General features: G+C 51.6%; 10 protein-coding genes across 10 annotated transcripts; 5 read left to right on the top strand and 5 right to left on the bottom strand.

The window, feature by feature from the left end:
- Positions 1-3,855: 3,855 nt before the first annotated feature.
- PHYSODRAFT_517562 (hypothetical protein) lies at positions 3,856-5,295 on the bottom strand (the record flags this gene model as incomplete). Its single annotated transcript, XM_009534290.1, has 2 exons — positions 3,856-4,737; positions 4,831-5,295. 2 exons carry the CDS (start codon positions 5,293-5,295, stop codon positions 3,856-3,858), a joined length of 1,347 nt encoding a protein of 448 aa, XP_009532585.1.
- A 2,062-nt stretch (positions 5,296-7,357) lies between these two features.
- On the top strand, positions 7,358-8,965 carry PHYSODRAFT_515363 (hypothetical protein; the record flags this gene model as incomplete). The annotated part of the gene is made up of 1 exon (XM_009534291.1): positions 7,358-8,965. One exon carries the CDS (start codon positions 7,358-7,360, stop codon positions 8,963-8,965), a length of 1,608 nt encoding a protein of 535 aa, XP_009532586.1.
- A 342-nt stretch (positions 8,966-9,307) lies between these two features.
- PHYSODRAFT_336697 (hypothetical protein) lies at positions 9,308-9,856 on the top strand (the record flags this gene model as incomplete). The annotated part of the gene is made up of 1 exon (XM_009534292.1): positions 9,308-9,856. One exon carries the CDS (start codon positions 9,308-9,310, stop codon positions 9,854-9,856), a length of 549 nt encoding a protein of 182 aa, XP_009532587.1.
- Positions 9,857-9,994: 138 nt separating this feature from the next.
- PHYSODRAFT_336698 (hypothetical protein) lies at positions 9,995-10,877 on the top strand (the record flags this gene model as incomplete). The annotated part of the gene is made up of 3 exons (XM_009534293.1): positions 9,995-10,016; positions 10,094-10,685; positions 10,760-10,877. The coding sequence occupies 3 exons, from the start codon at positions 9,995-9,997 to the stop codon at positions 10,875-10,877; spliced, it is 732 nt and encodes a 243-aa protein (XP_009532588.1).
- Positions 10,878-11,019: 142 nt separating this feature from the next.
- Positions 11,020-11,718, bottom strand: PHYSODRAFT_515798 (hypothetical protein; the record flags this gene model as incomplete). The annotated part of the gene is made up of 1 exon (XM_009534294.1): positions 11,020-11,718. The coding sequence occupies one exon, from the start codon at positions 11,716-11,718 to the stop codon at positions 11,020-11,022; it is 699 nt and encodes a 232-aa protein (XP_009532589.1).
- A 4,348-nt stretch (positions 11,719-16,066) lies between these two features.
- Positions 16,067-16,261, bottom strand: PHYSODRAFT_402509 (hypothetical protein; the record flags this gene model as incomplete). Its single annotated transcript, XM_009534295.1, has 1 exon — positions 16,067-16,261. A coding segment is annotated over one exon (195 nt), but the record flags the coding sequence as incomplete, so codon positions are not given.
- A 772-nt stretch (positions 16,262-17,033) lies between these two features.
- On the top strand, positions 17,034-17,243 carry PHYSODRAFT_515822 (hypothetical protein; the record flags this gene model as incomplete). The annotated part of the gene is made up of 1 exon (XM_009534296.1): positions 17,034-17,243. A coding segment is annotated over one exon (210 nt), but the record flags the coding sequence as incomplete, so codon positions are not given.
- On the bottom strand, positions 17,233-17,625 carry PHYSODRAFT_412269 (hypothetical protein; the record flags this gene model as incomplete). Its single annotated transcript, XM_009534297.1, has 1 exon — positions 17,233-17,625. A coding segment is annotated over one exon (393 nt), but the record flags the coding sequence as incomplete, so codon positions are not given.
- A 1,110-nt stretch (positions 17,626-18,735) lies between these two features.
- PHYSODRAFT_517290 (hypothetical protein) lies at positions 18,736-18,894 on the bottom strand (the record flags this gene model as incomplete). The annotated part of the gene is made up of 1 exon (XM_009534298.1): positions 18,736-18,894. The coding sequence occupies one exon, from the start codon at positions 18,892-18,894 to the stop codon at positions 18,736-18,738; it is 159 nt and encodes a 52-aa protein (XP_009532593.1).
- A 63-nt stretch (positions 18,895-18,957) lies between these two features.
- PHYSODRAFT_517530 (hypothetical protein) lies at positions 18,958-19,914 on the top strand (the record flags this gene model as incomplete). Its single annotated transcript, XM_009534299.1, has 2 exons — positions 18,958-19,572; positions 19,810-19,914. Coding segments are annotated over 2 exons (720 nt in total), but the record flags the coding sequence as incomplete, so codon positions are not given.
- Positions 19,915-20,430: the final 516 nt, after the last annotated feature.

Consider the following 20,430-nt stretch of genomic DNA (forward strand, 5'->3'; position numbering starts at 1 on the left):
AAGTAAGAGAGTGAGAGCTGCCTGCGGAAGCGCACCCCGGAGGAGGAAGGCAAGGAGACCTGGCCGGGACGTGATGTGACAAGCGACCTCGAGCGTATGCAGCCGGAGTCACGCCCGGTGGGAACGTAGACTCTCGGGGTCACGCCCGGGAGCGTATCAAGGAAGCAAGTCCAGAGGCGGCGCGGATCGTCGCGAAGAGCTAGGACGCCGCGTACCCTGGGACGTCGTGGTGGTAGCGCCGAATCTAAGCGTTGGGATATTGTGACTCTCCCCTTAAAAAATAAGCCAGGACAAATAAGCCCTTAATAAAGAGTTCAATTTTCCCTGTACTGCTCAAGTGACTTCGGCCAAGCCTGCCGACGGATATCCGGAGGACCCGAGACTACGACCGCGGGAAGCTAAGGGCACATCAACGGCGCAGGACAGCCGTCTGTGTGGACTTCATCAACTCAAGTTCAGTTAGGTGGAGACCAGCGACGGCCTTGAGCTTCTTGGAGTGATCCATCCATTCCATATCCTAGTTGGGTCACTTGCTGTGCTCGTGGTAGTCATTTCATATTATTCCAGAGGGTATTCTGGGGTGCTAGGTAGTCGCCTCCAGGATTTTGTATTGACTGCTTGTGTGAAGGGAAGGTAACTGATAGCGATTGTATTTTCCTCCTTTATTGGAGGTGGTGCGCGTTTGTGTGAGTCTCAGGGGAGCTAGGCCCCTGAATTTCAGACTCGAGTGAGCCTAGTGTGTGTGTGACCCACCGTCCAAGGGTCCAAAAGAATAAGTGACGGCTAGTTGTAGTGTTTGTATACTCTGTATTTGTTGGTTTTATCGAGCTAGGAGGGCATTTGGGTAAGGTGTCTTCTGAGTTCCAAGTGCCGGAGTTGACTGAAATCCTGGACCCTGAATTCGTGATATTCTGGGTTTCGAGTGATCTGATTCTCTGGATTTGCCTTTTGTGTGGAGGTGCGTTCTGAAGTAGACGTGCACTCCCGCACTTCTTCGAGGCTACATTTACAACCGGTGGAGTGCCGTTCCGTCGAAGACAAACGAGCCGACAGGGATTACACAAGGTACCCACGCCAACCAAGGAGAGTGATTTTCAGGGTTTAAAGCTTTGCGGCTGCGAATCTATGGGTCTATCTTCTTGCTGTTGACTCTCAAGTCGATTCTCTGGGTCTACACCCTGGAGAACAGTCTTGGGCTGCGCTATACGAACCCCCCTGGGTGACAAAGGTTTCATCGGCCTCGCCTCACCGCAATGCAGAGAAATACATTCAGTTTGAGATTCACACAGTTAAGAGTTAAGGATTGACTCTTGGACTCCGTAAGGTGTACGGACTCGTACGTTCTGGTATTAGAACGGGCTATCTGAAGCTGAGACTCTGTGAGTCTGTTAAGCTTCCTCTGACGCAAAGCTACGGCTGCCCCGCTGCATTGTTCGTCTAACAACTCGTTATCGACCAACAGCAACTCGTCGTCGTTCACCAGGGCGTCAACGTCCGCCAGTTCGTCTTCGTCGGACAGCACGTCGCGCGCTGCTGCAACGGCTGCTGGCGCCCCCACTTGCTCTCGTCTGGGCAAATATCCGCTAGAGCTAGCCCAAAGATCCTTCGTGCGCGGTTGTCCGCATCGTTGCCACTTGGGGTTGTCGTTGCCGCTTGGGATCTATAACCACCGCCGCGTTCAGCACTCCAGCGTCCACATTGCTCACCGTCTGGCATGACCACACCGCTACCTGTTCCAAAATTAATGATGTACGCTATCTGATGACCATAGTTGAGGACATAGCAAAGTGTACCGGACGGTGGCGTGCCCGTCAAAGCGTTGAGGACGCTGTTAAAACGTTCATTGCATGCGCTGACAGCATCGACGTGCCGCAACACACGGCGACATTGCGGGGTCGGCGACGAGGACAGCTAAGTTGGGCTGCTGCCATCGCAAACAGCGTAAGCAGAGCAGTAACTGATTGGCCAGTTTGTTCTTCCTTCTTCGCTCCCGTTGGCAAATATCTACTCATTATCAAGTCCTGCCAATGTCCTGTAAAACCCGTCTAACAATCATTTTACTGGGTAATCGCGCAGCCAAGCGATACATCTAGACCACGATCGATTTCAGCCCTGATTTGTACTCTGATTAATTAAGTGATTGAGGTCTAAGAAGGGGTTGCTACAGATGGGTGTTTTAGCCGGCTTTCACCATAAAGCTTTTTATTGTTAAATGTCTTAGCTTTTTAACACGGGTCATCTATTGCGATCATGCGAAAAATCGACGATCTTCGGAGGTCAACCGAAATTCGAAGATCAACAAATTTGCTTATACAGACACAAGATTCGAAGAGGGGTTAGAGCACACAAATCTAAGCATAGTGAGGGGTGTTCGGGTCATGGCACCCGCGTTGTTGCTCAGTTATGGGTCGCCGAGGTTGGACTTCTTGTTCAGCGGACAGCATAGTATGTCCATGCAACTTGACAACAGGCCCTTCCACAAAGTTCTTTCGAATGATTTCGCTTAATTGCACTTCAGGATATGTTGACGGTAATCTTAGACTGACCTCAGCGTAACCCAAGGTTACTAACCCTCAGGTCTGCAATAGCGATAACTTCTCAACTAGCGACGGCGCTCGACGCTTAAACTCACTTCTCCGAGCGCACCCATGGCCACTGCCGCTGCTCACGAACGCGCGTAACGCAAAGGGGGAGTTTTGGATCCACTCGAGGGGTAACCCTGGCGTAACCCTCGCTGTCGAGTTTTTTTTTTTTTACATCAGGACGATAACTCGACAGAGCCCGATTATGTACAGGTTGTCTTCAACAGGAACAGCATCTAGTTGCCTTTGTGAACCAGCCTTCTGAGCGCTAGGACGTGTTTCAGCGTGCAAGTAGCATTGTATCATGAAAAGCTTACCTTCTTCTACATATATGGACGTTTTTGAAGCATTGTTTTAGCACGAGCTCCTTGAAATTGAGCGGTGAATCAGGCGTATGTTTTCCATCTAGATGACAGTGGTCAAAACGGCACGAATCGATTCCAAGCTAGATGACGATGTTACAGACTTATTCACTCCTACTCAGGGTAGTAAGCATTCATATGCACCTACCCATAAAACCAAATAGGCTGTGCATCGATACTCGACTCAGGGGCATCCTCCGAAATCTCGCCTGATCGCAAGAGATGACCCGTGTTAAAATCAAACATAAGATACGCCTCTTTTTTTTCAAGAGCCCCGCTTCCGCAGGCTTGACATTTTTAGATGTTTCAGTACCTGTGTACCGTGCACAGATACTGATATATGGTGGTAATGTGGCCTTCAACTGATACATGTGGTGTTATTGTGCTTTGGCGAGATTTGCTGTGTTTATAGCGACCACCCGCTACATTTACGATAAATCGAGGTGCATAAATGGGTGGAGGTCTAGAATTACGCTAAAAGCGCCACAATTGCACTTTCAAAAGTGCAATTGTGGCTATGCAGCTGCAATTCTGTCGGTTTTTATCCACCAGCACCTACACACACGGCAATTATGCATAAGAGGGTGGGTGTGCTGTGGATCATGGACGGTGGTGTACTGGGCCAATGCATGGCTGCTGACAGGCCCTTCCAAGTCGATATATATATGAGGAGGTGGATCCATGCACAATTTTAGCAGGTCGTGTATCTTCTTACACACATATTTAGGAGCAGGCTTTGCCATATTTAGCGTCTAAAATGGTCGGCAAAGTAACTGCAAAGCGCAATAAAAAATACTGTATTTGAGCTTCTTAATTCACTGATGAAGAGGCACGTCTTTGAGCAGGTGCTGAAATATGAAATGGAAGAGAAGTTCATAAAAGTATTTATTATCAATTGAAGTTGGTTTCTCCTACAGAAGACACTCGAACCACTTGATGGGTCTCACCGTGTCCTTGAAGATTCCATCGCCCGTTTTGAACGCTGTGTCTGCGTGGTTGAGCTCGCACTGGTAGAATTGGTCCCAGTGCGTTCTACCAAACTGCTTGGGCGAAAGTCCGCCGGCGCAGCTGTGGAACTCGACGAGTCCGTCGTTCTTGGACGACTTGTGCGGGATCACCCTGCCTCCCACCATGTACTTGGCCTGGTACTTGGAGATATTCCCCACATACGAACTGCTGCACATCGCGGCGAACACGTGCTTGCGGTAGGCCTCCTGGGCGGCGTCGTAGGCCGCGTCTAGCTTCTCGTCACTGTACTTCTCGGTCTCGTACGCACACGACTGCTGGGCCGTGGACGTCGGGCACCTGCCGTTGAAAAGCAAGTCCGTCATGAGGTTCCTCACCTCGCCATTGCAGAAGTCCATGAGGTAGTCGGACGACATGCTGCCAGTCATAGGGGGACTCAACGCGATCCACGTGGCGCTCTTACCGAGTTTACACTCCTTGTTGGCCAGAGCTCCAGCCAGCATGAGGCCACCCATGGAGTGCGTAACTACGATCGTGTCTTCAATGGTCTTCGAGGACTTGTCGCTCTTGTCGGACATGGAGAGCGAGTGCGTACACACTTTCTCCTGCAACGACGAGTTGGTCCACGCGTAGTCGACGGTGTTGAGCGACGCGTACTTGACCACGGTGCAGCACGGGGTGTGGCCTTGGAGTTTGTCCCAGCCAAAGTGGCGGATGCTGTCTTGCAGCTTCGGCTCCTCCTTCTCGTTGCCCAGGCCGTGGAAGAAGATGCAGGGCCGAGGGGTCGAATTGCACGCGCAGGAAGATGCAGCCATGGCCATGTGCGACTCCGCCTTGAGCTTCCTTGAACTGCTGACTGGAATGTCGGTTCCAGTGATCAACGCCAGAGCCGTGGGCGTCACAGACGTGGGTTTGGCCACAGTCTTGCAGGACGATCCATCGCTGAGCGTGGGCTTCGAGATACTCACGGGCTCGTCCAGATATTCCACGTCGATGGACAAATCACTCGCCAACGCAGTGAATCCGTCCTCCCCGGTAGAACAGATCGCGTAGTGGACGCCAGCAAACGTCGTCTTGAACAGATTGCCACTCTCGCACTCTACCGGTTCGTCTCCGATGGACGCGCTTGGAATGGGCGTCGCGTGGTTCAACGCAGGTAGAATTTTACCGAACGGTAGAGTGCTGGGCGGGATACACCGCACCGACGCGGCGTTGGACGAGCTGTCGTTCGTCTCCAAGTACGCGGCGCCGTCCACGAGGGAGTAAGTGAAGCGCGAATGGCCCTCCACGAACGTCGCGTAGCCATCGTAGAGCACCTTCTCACCGTCTTTCGACACCACGGGGTTGGCGTACACGTTGAATTCTGTCTCTCCATGCAGCTCCATCGCCTTGCGCTGAAGCGTGACATGTAGCTTCACGGGGGATGCGTCGGCCAGCGACGGCGTCGCCTTCTGGTGGTGCGTAGTCACCGCGGATTCCGAGACCGCGAACAGCGCAACGACGGCCGGGATGACTAAGCGCAGGTAAATCATCATGTTGCCTGTGGGATCACGAGTCTAAACCGAGTCTGCTGCAGGTTGACGGAGCCTCGAGGCCGCTTTGACTTGGGTTGGGTTGGCCTGGTCGAGGACCTCCCATGAAGCCGCGTTTACGGAGGGACGCATCAAAGTTCCTCGATCCCAGGCAGATTGGTCGAGTGATTTGCCCGCGCGTTAATTCCTCTCGATTGGCGCGCGGGTGCCGCTTTTCCCCGGCAAAGACCCAGAAGTCGGACAGCAAAGCCCGAAAACTATCCTACGGGCAGCATATGGGGCCAGCGTGAACATGTGTACGGTGTGAGCTGTTCGGTGTGCTGCAACTTGGTGATCGCCGGCCCGACCGCGACCGATTTGTTCAAACGGAGCGACTCTCTCCAGGTCCAGCAGAGCGGCTACAGTGTACATCGAGTCGGGTCATCAGAACGTCGCGCACAAAACTGACCAACCAGGTTGCCTTCATCCAGGCAAACGTACCAAGAAGGCGGAGGCTATCCCTGGAATTTGGTTCACATTTTCGACAAGTATATGATCAATTTGGTGAATTACATGTAGTGATGGCCAAGTGACATACGTCCTTTGTGTTGCCATTGCTAGCGTGACCGTTGGTTTTGGCTTTGGGAAGCCGCCGGCTTCCCAAAACTCCGGCGCCAAGCCGGAGTCGACTCGGAGACATGGCTGGTATTACTGTAGTATTGCATGTGCCGGTAGCTCAGGATACATAGCGCATATACAGATACCGCTGACTAACTTGTACAGTGGTACTGTTTTAGTTCCTACAATATATTATATGTGTTCAGTATAAACGGTATTACAGATAATTGACCTTGAAGTTTACATGCATTCAAATCAAGAGCTCACTCAGCCGAATGCGGAGTCCAGCTTCGACTTGACAGCAGAGGCACCGCGCAGAATTCGCGATGGCGGCTCGAGACGGCGGCTGGGACCGCTTGAACTTGGCCTGGGACCAGCGAGCCAGATCGGCGAGCGATGGCGGCGGCTGCGCCCATGCACCTCACTTGCCCTTGGTTTGCTTGGTTGTGCTTGTCATGGTGGGCTGCGGGGGGAGGTGTTTTGCAGGGCTCTGTTTGAATTGTAAAAGATCCCTCTGGCGGGAAACCGAAACTGGATTTTACCTCCTAAAAGAGATACGGCTCCATTACCGATTTTGACGGTGTATCGATTGACTGTGTGTACAAGTTAGTCAGCGGTATCTGTATACTGAAAGGAAAATGACTAAACCGGTATGAAATCGCATTTTAAATGCTGAAGCGGTATGACCCCCCAATCACGCATAACGGTCGGATCACTGGTGTCGGCAGTTGCATTCTGTCCGTTGCAGTCACGAGGCTTTTGGAATCGACCGAGACGGTTCTTATTTCGTACTTTATTGCGTACATAGTAAACTCATGTCAAATCAAAATCTCGGGCGGTTTGCTGGCGATTTGGCTCGGTCGATTCAATCAATCGACTTCGCAATATACACTACAGACTAGAGCGTGAGAACGAGACGCCTGATATATTCGGATTTAAAAGGGAATCATATGTTGCAGACAGCACTTTATGTATTTTACATTGACTCTAATACCTGATCTCATCGGTAAAAACGGGTATTAATTGTTATCCGTCTCGTTCTCACGCTCTAGTCTGAATTAATAATACCTACAGTATGGGTAAGAATTCCAGAAGGTCCTGCAGCTAAGATATGAAACTGTACCTGTAAGCTCCACGGCCACATTTGGCAAATGATTTGCTGGTGGTGTTCATGCAATTGTAAACAGATTGCGAACAACTGGATCCAGTTGATGTGCGCACTTTCCCCAACCTTCGGCTCCGACTTCATCGGCGTCAATGCCGACCACTTTTCATTTGTCTCAACAACGGAGAAGACGTGGCTCCTGTCTAGGTGTAAATGGTATCTGCAACTCGAGTTCTCGTCGCCTCCGCTGTTGCGCTGCTCGCCTTCACTCATCCAGCCACCGCATCAAAACCCTCACAGCTCCAATCCTCATTGAAGAATGCTCCGTCCGTCACACTTCACGTCACTCTAAAGCGCAAGTCCATGAAGCTGCACGGTCAGTCCGAGTTTAACGTGTACGCCACACCGGTCGTGTCCTCCAACGGCGCCAGTGTACTATACGACAGCTACGCCACGTTCCTGGACGAGGACGAGGAGATCACCTACACCCTCGTAGACGGCACCGCCTACCTGTCGACCAAAGTCGGTGATGACGAAGAAACAGTCCGCTGCCTCCCGCCCAACACTCTCCCGTTCGACAAGATTCTACCAGCGCTCAACGACGCCACCCCCATTCCTAGTGCCTCCATCGGCAAGGAAGCTGTCGAGTGTGCGAGCGGGAAACTGTTCAAGACGACGTTCTCCGGCGCCCACTACGCTATCTGTTCGTCGGGTGAGTCTGGCTTCACTGCGGTCAGCAGCGACTTGGTCATCAACGTCACGTATCTCGACGGTCCGATCACTGTCCCCCAGCCGGAGTTGACGGACGGAACGACTTCGTGTGAGCCCGTGGAGAAAGCCACGTCCATGACGCCCACTGCATTGGCGTTGGCTACTGGGGGAGAGCTTCCGTCTACTACGTCCAGGAAGCTGAAGGAGGCGGGGCACATGGCCATGAACTCGACCGAGTGCGGCGAGTGCTTGTCGACGCCTCGCCCGTGCATCTTCCTTCACGGACTGGGCAACCCGAACCAGGAGCCGACACTGCAGGACACGCCCAAGCTAACCAAGAGGAAGTTTGGAGACATTCACGGCCACGCGCCGTGCTGCTCCGAGATCAAGTACGCGGTGCTGAACACCAACGACGCCGGCTGGAGGAACGATACGTTGCAGCAGAAGTTCTGCGATTTCTCGCTCGAAATGAGCGCGACGAGCGACGTGGAGGCTGGGATCATCGACAACACTATCGTTGTGACCCACTCCATGGGTGGGCTGGTCATGGCCGGAGCTCTTGCTAAGGGCAAGTGTAAGTTTAGTCCGACGACGTCGTGGGTGGCTCTGAGCGCCCCCATGACTGGAAGTATGGCTTCGGATTACCTTATGGACATCTGCAATGACGAAGGAGGGGACAACGTCGCTACCGGTTTGTTCGAGATTTTGGGCCAGTGCCCCATGCCAAAGTCCCGCAAGTCGACGATCTACCAGGGTGAGAAGTACAGTACTCCATCGATTGATGCAGCCTACGTCGCAGCCCAGGTAGCGTACCGTGGTAATGTATCGGCGGCCATGTGCAGTAACAGCTTCTTGGGTCTCTTCTCGAGCTACCAGGCCGGATGCATCCTCGCAGGGACGATTGTTCCGCACAAGTCCAAGAAGAACGACGGTCTGGTGGAGTTTCAGAGCTGCCTGGCTGGGCTTGACGAGTCCCTGTTCGGAACGCACTACTACGACCGGTTCTACAAGCCGCAGCTGAACCACGCAGACACGGCGTTCCTCAATGGCGACGGTCTGCTTAAGGATTCGCAGAAGCCCATCAAGTGGTTCGAGTGTCTAGCGCTATAGTCTTGGACCTAATCGAGGGCGGTGGCGTTAGTAGAGTGAGGATGTAGTATGGTGTTTCGGAATTTATAAAGCCTCTTGTTCACTCGGTATAAATGTAGAAGTGTTGTGTCGATGTTGTCGCCTAGACTCGCAAGATTTCGAGACGAAAACCCATTCATCGACTGTAATCCTTCCTTCCATTACGACCCGACGCGAAGCACAGCGGACACATTATGCTTATGGCGACAGTCACTTCTTATTTTTCCAGCAGCCAACGCCCGGGGTGTTTTTTTTGGCATTGTGTTCACAATGCGAGCTTGGATAGGATTGCTAGTGGCCCTTGCCGCTTCGTTGACGGCTAGTATGGCAGCGTCCCAAGGCCTCGTTCAACCTCATTTGCCGGTACCAACCCACCATCGACAGCAGCAGACCTTCACCAGTTTCCCTTTGTTGAGAATCCATGTCACGATCAAGCGCAAGAACGCCAACTTCCACGGACAATCCGAGTTCGACGTATTCGCGAGCCCCGTCGTGTTGACCGATGGCACCAGTCTGCGCTACGACGGCTATACCACGTTCGTCGAAGATGGTACCAAGTTCACGTACTCGCTCGTCGGTGGTGCAAGCTACCTAGCGACCAAGAAAGACGGCGCCAACACTGAAACAGTTCAGTGCCTTCCGTCGGGAGCGCTGTCGTACGACTCGGTCTTGCCGGCGCTGAACGACGCGGTACCAATTCGTAGCGCTTTGATAGGCGACATCAGTGTCGCCTGCGCGAGTAGCAACCTGTTCAAGTCCTTGTATCACGACGCAATCTTCGCAGTCTGCGCTTCGGGTTCGTCCGAGTTCACCGCGACGGGCCTCGACTTGACACTTGACGTGGAGTACCTGCAGAATCCCGTCAACATTTAGGTGCCGAAGCTCACCGATGGGTCACCACCGTGTGATAGTGTAGCAATGCCCACAAAAGTGGCGCCGACAACACGCGCGATACTCACTGGCAGCTCACTTCCCACGGCTACACCGAGGCGCTTGAAAGCATCTGCTCCCATGGCTATTGAGGCCGAATCGTGTACGTGCAAGTCCACACCTCGTCCCTGCATCTTCTGCATGGTTTGGGTACCTCGAATGAAAGAGCGGAGCTGCAAGATACTCCAAAGTTGACCCAGGAGAAGTTCGGTAACATCGGAGACCACGCTCCGTGCTGCACCAGTGTCAAGTACGCAGTCATCAACACCATCGACGCTGGGTGGAGGAGCGACACACTGCAGCAGAAGTTCTGCGACTTCTCGCTCTCCATGAGCGAGTCTAGCGACGTGGCTACTGGGACCATTGCGGATACTATCGTGGTGACGCACTCGATGGGCGGCCTCGTGATGGCGGCAGCTCTCGCGAAAGACAAGTGTAAATTCGCCGAAAGCACGTCGTGGGTCAGTCTGAGCGCTCCGATGATGGGAAGTATGACCGGAGACTTCATTCGAGACCTGTGCGACGATGAATTCACGACAATTGTCGCTGGGGTGCTGGATCTAATCGGCCAATGTCCCGCGTCCACAGCGAGAAAGTCGATCATTTACCAGAACGAGAAGTACAGCACCCCGAAAATCAACGCGGCGTACACTGCGGCTCAGGAAGCCTATCGTGGAAACGTGACTGCCGCGATCTGCAGTACGAGCTACCACGGCGTCTTGTCCAAGTTCACGCCGTCCAGCCTATTTGGGGGCAAGATGATCCCGCACAAGTCGAAACAAAACGACGCGCTCGTGGAGTTCCAGAGCTGCTTGGGCGGCTCGACCCGAACATGTTTGGCGACAGCTACCTCGACCGCTTCTACGCATCCAAGCTGAATCACGCTGACACGGCATTTCTGACGCACGATGGATTCTTCAAGGACTCGCAGAAACCCTTCAAGTGGTTCGAGTGTCTGCTCTAGCGTATCATCATCACCCAGTATCGGTACAGTAAGTTTAAGCATGGTGAGCAGAAATATAAAGACATCGCTTTGCCCACGGTTAACAAACCTTTCCAGAATCGTAAGAAACTCATTCTTTCTGCCAAAGTCCACCGATTATCTTCTACGATTCTTTAGTTTCTGCTCCCTTCACTCGGTCCTCCACACATCCAAGTGGAATTTTCTTCTCCAAATACGGAAAGACCCACTTTGCGCTCACAGCCAGCAGCATCACCAGCCAGCCGATAAGCACCAGGGTGTCTCTGGGGAATGCCTCCAGCAGCATTTCCTCCACCACAATGTCGAACACACACTCGTCAACCTTCAGCTTCGAGTCGGGTCGTCGGACTCCCTCCACATTTGCAATAAGTGAAAATTCCACTTCAATGGCCGCCCCCGAGGGCTCGAGACGGTACCGCACCGACTTGTGCGTCTCCATCTCCCTCGGGTGGAGCCGAAGCTTGGCCGTGTTCAATACCCGACGTCGAGCTGGCATGATCTTGCTTTTCTTGACATTTCCCGCAATATTTGCAGTACTAACGTCAAATTTATCTTCACTCACCACAGGCAGCGGCAGCAGGACCTGCTCCACCTGCAGCGAGAAGAGCGACGGCTGCGTCGCTGGGTACGACACTTTGATGTCGTAAACTTTGTCAGGTTCGAGATCCAACACGCGGTACAGCTGCGGCTCGCCGTACAGTACGCGCTGGGACTGCAGCGGCGACTCCGGACGCAGCTCGACGACGGAAGCAGCGTGTGGGGACGGCGAAGGGGACGCCGTCATCGCCAGGAAGAACAGGGTGGCGAGCAGCGGTAGCAACATTGCGTTACAGATGGGAATTTCTACACTCCACGACAAAAAGATATGGACACCACCAAAAGTGGCTGTAACTTCGTCATTTTTTATCATTTTAAGGTTCGGTTTGGACTAGAGTTGCAGAACACGCTGATAAAGATCTGCACGCTGCTAACACGCGCGCTTTTGCGCTTCTTCAGGTAGCTCACATACAAATCACTGGTTCTGCCCAGGTGACAAAACTTATGGACAGCTAATCTCCATACAAAATCCTATATTAACCAAAACCCCTTACAAATGATACGACTTGGACTTTGTATAAACGCATTTATTATGAAGATTTGCGCATATTTATTGTATATTAAAGTTTATATTGAAAACATAATCCATAAACACAAATCTAATTTGATTGGCCAAAACAATAAATTAGGGTGACACGGATAGCGCAGGTACCTTGCCTTTGTTGGCAGTTCCTAAGGAACCAGCCTCACGGCGATACTCGCGACGTTAGACAAAGATCTGATGGTATTATCGTGTACTAGAAGGTGTGTTTAGTAACCTGTAATAAATACATCGACCATCGCACAAAACGGAGCAAGTAGTAAGCAACTGAAATTTCGAGTGGTGGCTACCATGTATTAGAGGATGTTAGCAACTTCGTAAATAACGACTCAAATTTACGGTCAACATTTTTATGTGTTTAGTTAAAACGAAATCGTCGACAGTGTTAGCATTCTCGTGACACGATGGAATTGGAGATTTTCGAGGATTCCCGAGCTGCGCCTGTGATTGGTTGGCTCAGAGGCTCACTATGGGAGAGGGGGGCAGCGACACGTGGCGTATGGGAAAAGCGGATCCCGGCCGGACTCGCGTTGGCAGTGTACAAGGTTTGGTGACCCCGGATGGAGATGTCCCCAAGAGCGGACCCCGGCTGGAACCAAGTACCGAACGAGAGGCAAAGCCCAAGGGAGCGTAGAAGTACCTCCGACTGGAGGCCGCCTGCTCTTGGTGCACTGTTCAACGCAAGAGGAGCCCGACCGGATCGAGTGAAGACCCAGAAACCGTGAAGCTGTCCAAGACATCCCGGATGTGAAGCCCAAGGGGAGTGTGATCCCGTTTGGAGATAATCATGAATCCCGGATGGAGATACCAAGACCATCCCAGATGTGAAGATCCAGTATACAAAGTCCAAGATGTTTCCGACCGACCAAGCCGACCAGCCAAGATCTGTTCGGATTCCGTGGAACATTGTACTTCACTTGCGTACCCAGTGATGATTATACTTGCTGGAAGTATGCTACGAGGGACCGCGGACGATTGCGACGACACGACCATAGTGAAGACAAGTCAAGATTGAGTGCATGTAAAGATCGACAGAAGATAGCCAGACAGACAGAGAGGAGAGAGACCACAGATAACAGATAAACAGAGTTCGTTTTGCCAAGGATCGCGCAAGTGAGTTGGAGCAGCCTACCGGACGTGCATTCCCGGAGGACCGACTAAGTCTACGTGTGAGGGCCCAGCAACTGTGACACCTGGGTCGAGCTCCCGCAACAAAGTCCAGTCCAAGTTGGGGTGAGTACCGGGCGACAACCCGAGGTTGATCCATCCCATTTCATTTCCTAGTTGCGGTTGAGCTCGTCCAGACCAGGGAGGCCCCGCATTTCATATTACTGATTACCTTTTCACCCTGGTTGGAGTAGCCCCGGGTGGGAAGTATTGATTTAAGAGCTATTGTGTGATAGGAGGTATTTGATTGTGTTCGTTTCCCTCAGTACTTGAGGGTGGTGCGCGTGAGCCAAAGCCGTCCGGGATTGACCAGTATCCCGGAGTCCGGCTGGAGTTGACTGGAGTAGTGACCGACCCTTTCACAGTCCAAAAGAATAAGGAAGGGCTACGTGTTTGTATATAACTCTGTATCTGTTTGTATTGTTTGGCTATCTGCGGGCTGTCAGAGGCGACGTCCAGGAAGGTTACGTTCTTCCCTGCTACCTAGCGACCTACAAGTATCAAGACAACTCATCCACGGTTGAAAACCCCTGGTTACGAAGACAAACGAACCCACAGGGATTGTTCACAAGGACACACGCCACCCCGGTTGGAGTGTACATCTAGGTGTACTATCTCCGGCTAGGGTTTGTTCTGGGTGCACCCCATTCGGGAGTCTACACCCGGGACGCGCTAAAGCTATACACCTGGGCGGTCAGGCGTTCACCCGCCTCGCCTCACTGGTATCCGCCCATTTACGAAATCCAACTGACTCCCAGCGATAGAGGCCGCCCTGCTGATACGAGATCCCTGCATCCGATGCCATGCTGCTTCGCGCTCTGAGCGCCCCGAGTGACTGATCATCCCAGGCGTTCAAGGCTCAACGAGCACAGCGATGCGTACTGCAAGAGGTACTTCCGCTTCACCGAGGATGAGATTCGCGTGCTCAGTGCAGCACTACATTTCTCGACGTCATCACCCGCGATAGAATCAAACGCTACAGTATCGAGGCACTTTGCATCTTCTTAGGTTGCCATATCCAAACCAATAGTACGATCAGGAACTCGGACATCACTACTCTAAGCAACATATCCTACTTTATGCTGCTCTTTGTGGTCAATGGCTGCCTACTCTACTTCGACGCGCCGTTATGACTTAAGACGCGCAGCCGAATCCTCGTGTGCCTCGCTGGGAGAGGCAAGGACGTCACACTGATTAGGGGGGGGGGGCACTTGAGACTGGATGAGGTGGTTCGAGTGACTCGAACCACCGCGACTCGATTCGAGTCGCGGCGCTACATGTATCTGTAAGCGCCATGGCGGCCATGGTGCTCGAGGGGGAGATGCAGGATGAGAGTAACGAGCCAATCAGAACGTTTGTAGTCTCGTGAAAAAGCCTTACGAGTTTCTCGGGAGATTCCGTACTAACACGACTCCCCTCTTACTAGTTCGGGAACATAGACAGCGGTGGTCGAGTGTCTTTGTCCCCAACTCGTAAAATACCAATTTGCTTACATCCTCTATTATCTGATTATTTGCGAGGCACGTTCAGTTGCATCCTAGTTAGTGCCCATTGGAACTCTTCCAAAACTAACACAAACGCTGTCACAAATTGCAATTTATTTGCCAAATGTCCCGTTTGCGTCGTGTTTGCTACAACCGATGATACCGACCAAAACCATCACATCTGAGTGCTAAATACATGGCTACGCTCACTTTTTGTATTAATACATGCTGGCTAGTGACTGTGCCGCGGTGCGGCCAGTCAGCTCATTAGACAGCAGTACCAACAATGCGTAAGGTGCACGTACAATTAACTTGGGTGGTAGTAAACACTCAGCCGCTTCCGCTGGCTCTGCTGTCCACGGCTTGGGCGCACTGACGCAGAGCTTGAGAGCGCGGGTGTGAACGCACAGCATGAGCGGTGATTGGGAATTGTACCAAAATAATGGTACGTTTCATTTGCGCTCGGCGCAATTTGTGGAGACCAATTTGACGTCTCCATAAATTACGACGGATTTGCTACGAGAAATACGCCACGTTTATGACCGTAGCAAATATCGAGATTGTGTGGGTTTTGGTAGAGCTCCATTTGTAGCTCTGTATGCTGCTATCTCTTGGATATACGATTGATTTCTCCATTCTAAACTGTTGGTCGATGATGTATGGCTCAGTACTAAGGTAGAGTGGAGAAATCATGGGTTCCTTGTCGCCCCATACAAAGTCCAAGTCGTATCATTTGTAAGGGGTTTTGGTTAATATAGGATTTTGTATGGGGATTAGCTGTCCATAAGTTTTGTCACTTGGGCAGAACCAGTGATTTGTATGTGAGCTACCTGAAGAAGCGCAAAAGCGCGCGTGTTAGCAGCGTGCAGATCTTTATCAGCGTGTTCTGCAACTCTAGTCCAAACCGCACCTTAAAACGATAAAAATTGACGAAGTTACAGCTGTCGTGGAGTGTATGTGGGTTTGTTGTCGCACATACCATCAAAAATCCATTTTTGGCATTTTCTAGTATTACAGTAACTATATTAATTTATTAAATTATAAAGTTACTGTAATAATTGAAAATAATTTATTTTAATAAAACATTATTTTTAAACAAATATTTTAGAGCCTCCTGTAAATCAATTGTTATCATTAGCGATTGGTATCGCTGGCCTGATAAATCCAAAAACATACTACCCGTAAGGCTCCGCGAAGCCTCGGATAGGAACTTTGTATCATACTTAAACGAGAACGATTAACACCAATACCAATGCTGTCGCAGGCAGGTCCTGTCAACTACCGAGCGGAGCGAGGTGCTCTATTAATACCTCCGCCTCCGGGGAAGGAAAAAAGGGGGGTCTAGGATTTTGCGCCCCAAGGGTAAAAGGGCGGGGATGGAGGCCTTGGTGGCGCAGCAGTTGATCCCAGTCGCTGGGTTGGAGCTGACGGAGCTCCAGATGTAGCTGCTTGAGGAAAGCGACGTGCGATACCTTGCTCTTGCCATCGACGGTGCGACGTGCATTGTAGATAATGAAAGCGTTGATTGCCAAGTCGATCAGGCTGAGAAACAACGACTTGTAGTATTTTTTGTAGCGTCTAGCGAGCTGCAGCGAGTACCTGTAGTACAATACACGTTAGTTGTCAACCTAAAGCATGTATGTACACGATAAGAAAACTTACCGCTGGAGGCGGAGCTGATCGTGGACATCAACTCCGCCCATGAAAGTCTGGTAGTCCTTGACGAATCTTGGACACATCACTTCAGCGTGTTCTCCGGTGCTGGATCACGACGCACAATTCTGTCTAGCTCAGCGCTTCCACCCGCGGCGAGCACAAAGACACCTTGGTTATCCCACCAGCGTGTAAACTTGATCCGAGGAACTTGTTGCATCTCTGCGATGTGAAACGTGTCTCGTGCGATCCATGTCGGGCGCTTGTTTGTCTCCTTACGCCCGATTTTCTTCTTCTTAGGTAGAATCGCACTACATAGGCCCTTCTTGTTCGTCATGACCGTCCCCACTGTGTAGAAATTCATTGCCAATAGCTGCATTGATAGTACGACCGATGTATAGAACCGGTCGGTGACGATAAGCCGGAACTCGGATGGACCGTCAGGCCCAAACACTTGCCGTAGGTTTCGCACCACTGCCGCAGGTCCGGACTTGGTATCGACAGGAGTGGTGCCGTCGTGGTTTTGCCGCTTTCCGCAGTACACCTCGAAACTGTAGTATACACGATAGATACGTTTGGTTAGCATGTATGGCACACGATAAGAAAACTTTACAACCAAAAAAAATGAGAGAGCGTGCCAGAGGCACGCTCTCTCACCTTACTCACCGAATATAATACGCGGACTCGGAGCAGCACAGCATGAAGAGCTTGGTCCCCCAGCGGTGGGGTTTATCCTTCATGAATGTCCGCATCTTGTTGAATGGTGAAGTCGAGGGAAGCACCGCCTCGTCAAAAGCCATGATGTTTGGGGGGATGAAGTTGCGCTGGAACGTGTCTTGGAGCGCGTCAATCACCGGTCGAAGCTCCACGCACGGTCAGTGGCAGCTTGAGCGTCAGAGTTGCTGAAGTGAAGATTGCGCGAAACGTGGTCGAATTGATCCCGCGTCATGTACTGGCCAAAGCAGCCGCGTGGGATGGCCCCCTCGTCCGTCGTCTTCCAATGATTGGCGAATTTCTCCCCGTTAGGAGCAATTGTCCGCGCAATAAGAAGTCCAATAAAGATGCACAAGTCTCTGCCCAAAATTTCAGGAGTTTTTTGCAAGTTTGTCTTGATTTGTTCAGGTGTTTGAGGCTGAAAGCCCGGCTTCTTCTGCTGTCGGGCTTGCTGCTTGGCATGTTGTGCTTGCACGCGCGCGTCCAGATTTTCTTCAAAGTAGTCATTGCTGGTTCCAGCAATTTTCTTCAGAAGTTGGGGCGTCACGAACCGTAGAAACGCTCCAAGCGGTGTCGAAGCAGCGTTGAGAGCGCCAGCAGAAGGACCATGATCACCATCGTAGATACCAGGGTAGTCTTCGCCAATCCAGCCATCGGGCCGGGTTTCATACGGTTCGTCCATGTAGGGAAACGGTGTTTTGAGTTGGGGTACAGTCCAGCCATTCACCCGCATCTCGTCCAGTACGGTGGCGGGCACGGCACCGCGGGCAACTGCAGCCATCCCACCAGCTGCATCGACAAGGGCGGGGTCAAAAATGACGTCGGTCGGAGTATTTGTCTCGTCGTCGGAGCCGGGATCAGGTTCTACCCAGTCAATATCGTCGTCGTCATCGTAGACCGAGCTTCCTTCGAACTCGCCATCAGAATCAAGTGCTACGTAGTCGCCCGTATCGTCAGGGCGGACGATGTTTGGATCCTCTGCAAAGGTGTCTACTACAACATAATTATACACGTTAATTTCATAACATGTATCGTTAACGTGTATGTACAGGGTACACATACCGATTGCTTGAGGAGTACATGCGACTTCGTCGATCTTCGTTTCTTCATCAAGTACATGCGTTCCAGCGAGAGCCGTCGACCCCATCGATGCTTCCCCCTCACTCGCGGTTGGATCAGGGCCTTCCTCACTGCTGTCTTCATTTGCAGCAGTGGCAAAGTCGTCGGTGAGGTTGCGTTGGGGTAGCGAAGCTGGAGACAGGATGTTGTCGCCATCCTGTGAGCTGGTTCCGTCGCTCATGACGTGGAGCGACGTTGCAATGAGCTCACGACTGGGGCCAGGGGGTTCTGGAGAAGCTGCACGATGAGAACGATTGTTAGTTTACAGTTAGATACCGCAAATGTAGTCCTAACTTACCAGTCAGTGACGGGTTGTCGGATTCGCTGCTTCCTCGTGTCGTGGGAGGGGCCTGCGCTGCAGGCTCGGGTGGCTCTGTAAGATACACGATAGCGTCAGCAGTGTAATGTGTCTAATGCAAGTTGCGTCATACGTACCCTCTGGTGTCATTGCGCTGCTTGCGGGGTGGTTCTGCGCTGTGATCGTGTCCGAGTACTCTTGGGTGTCCTTCTTCTTTTGTCGCTGGAGCTCGGCTAGCAGCATATACGGCTTGTAAGATTCCGTAAGTCACCAGTTAAAATATCCGAGCTTACCGAGGTCCAGCCGATCCAGATACTTCATCAACTCGTGCTCGCCTACGAAGAAATCGCTGCCGCGTACGCCTTTCTTGTTCTTGCCAGGCTTGATGTAGAAGCCCAAGAAGGCCAACGGCAGAATGGGCAACATGAACGACCACGCTCCTTGCTGCACCGAGGTCAAGTACGCCATTTTGAACACCATCGACTCGGCTGGACCGACGACTCGCTTCAACAGAAATTTTGCGATCGGGCCCTCATGTTGAGCGACACCAGTGATGCGGATCTCGGCATGATTACAGACACGGTTGTAGTGACGCACTCGATGGCTGGCGTGGTCATGTCCATGGCGCTTGCAACGGGCAAATGCAGCTTCGGCGAAGGCGCGTCTTGGGTGGCACTGAGCTCGCCCATTCAGGGCAGTTTGGCAGCCGACCACCTCCAAGACTTTTGCACGGGCGGAAAGAGTGACTTCGTGGCGGGTATGATGGAAATCATTGGGAAATGCCCCATGCCAGCCTCGCATCAGTCACTCATGTACTACAAAGGCAAATACGCTTCGAAGAAGCTGAACGCAGCCTATGAGCTTGCCCAAGAGGTCTACCGCGGGAACGTTAGCGCTGCCATGTGCAGTGACAACCCTCATGGCATTTTCTCCGTGTATCAAGCGTTCATGCTTATCAGTGCCAAGAGAGTCCCACACAAGTCTCCAGAGAAAAACGACGGGCTTGGTGAGTTCCAGAGTTGTGTGATGGGCCTCGACGAATCGAAGTTTGGCAAGCATTACAAGGACACATTCTACACCTTTTCAACTTCAAAACTGCAAATTGTAAGTTCAAAACAGCAAAAGGTAAGATCAAAACAACAATACTCTATAAATGTATATTACAAACTGAATGATATCTATCATCGTATACGATTATAGAGTACAATTTGCCTATTGGCTAGCTATGCTGCGTGCCAACCAATGAGCTGTGTATAAAAGTGCCTGGTCTCTGCTCGTGCAGTTTTGAACTTACAATTTTGCTGTTTTGAACTTACAATTTGCAGTTTTGAAGTTGAAAAGGTGTACAGGCCGGAGCTCAATCACGCCGACACGGTGTTTTTGACTGGCGATGGTTACTTCAAGGACTCGCAGAAGCCTGTAAAGTGGTTTAAGTGTCTGCTGTAGCGTTTCGGTAGCTGCAGAGGAATTCAGGTTTTTTGCAGGATTAGGTAGTAGTTGAGGCAAAAGCACTGGCTGCTCCACTGAAAATCACATAGATTGGGGGCGAAGCATTTTTTTTATCAATTGCAGTCGCCAACAATTAGGTAGTACGGAGGTTTTCTTCTCACAGCAACGTAACCAAACGCTAGTGCAACCTATAGGGATGCTTTTACAGTTAGTGTTTGTGTGAGCACGAAAAGCGGACCAACAATAGTAATAACTACCTCGCTTCAAGATGAAGAACTCGCGTGTGTAAGTTAGACATGAAACAACGGCCGTGGCATTTGGATCTCGGCCGTTGTTCAACAAATCAAGGGCGACGTTCCCACGATGTTCAGGGCGCGTTAGGTACTTCCAGGTGGATAAAGGGTTACGGGACCTTTACATGACCCCAACCTGGAATGGAGCTCAACCACAACAAATGAAAGCCGAAGGACAGCAACAAGTCATTTCCACTTCGTCTAGCTCCTCTCCGCCGGT

Source organism: Phytophthora sojae (genome assembly GCF_000149755.1).
Source record: "Phytophthora sojae unplaced genomic scaffold PHYSOscaffold_7, whole genome shotgun sequence".
Classification (NCBI taxonomy): domain Eukaryota; phylum Oomycota; class Peronosporomycetes; order Peronosporales; family Peronosporaceae; genus Phytophthora; species Phytophthora sojae.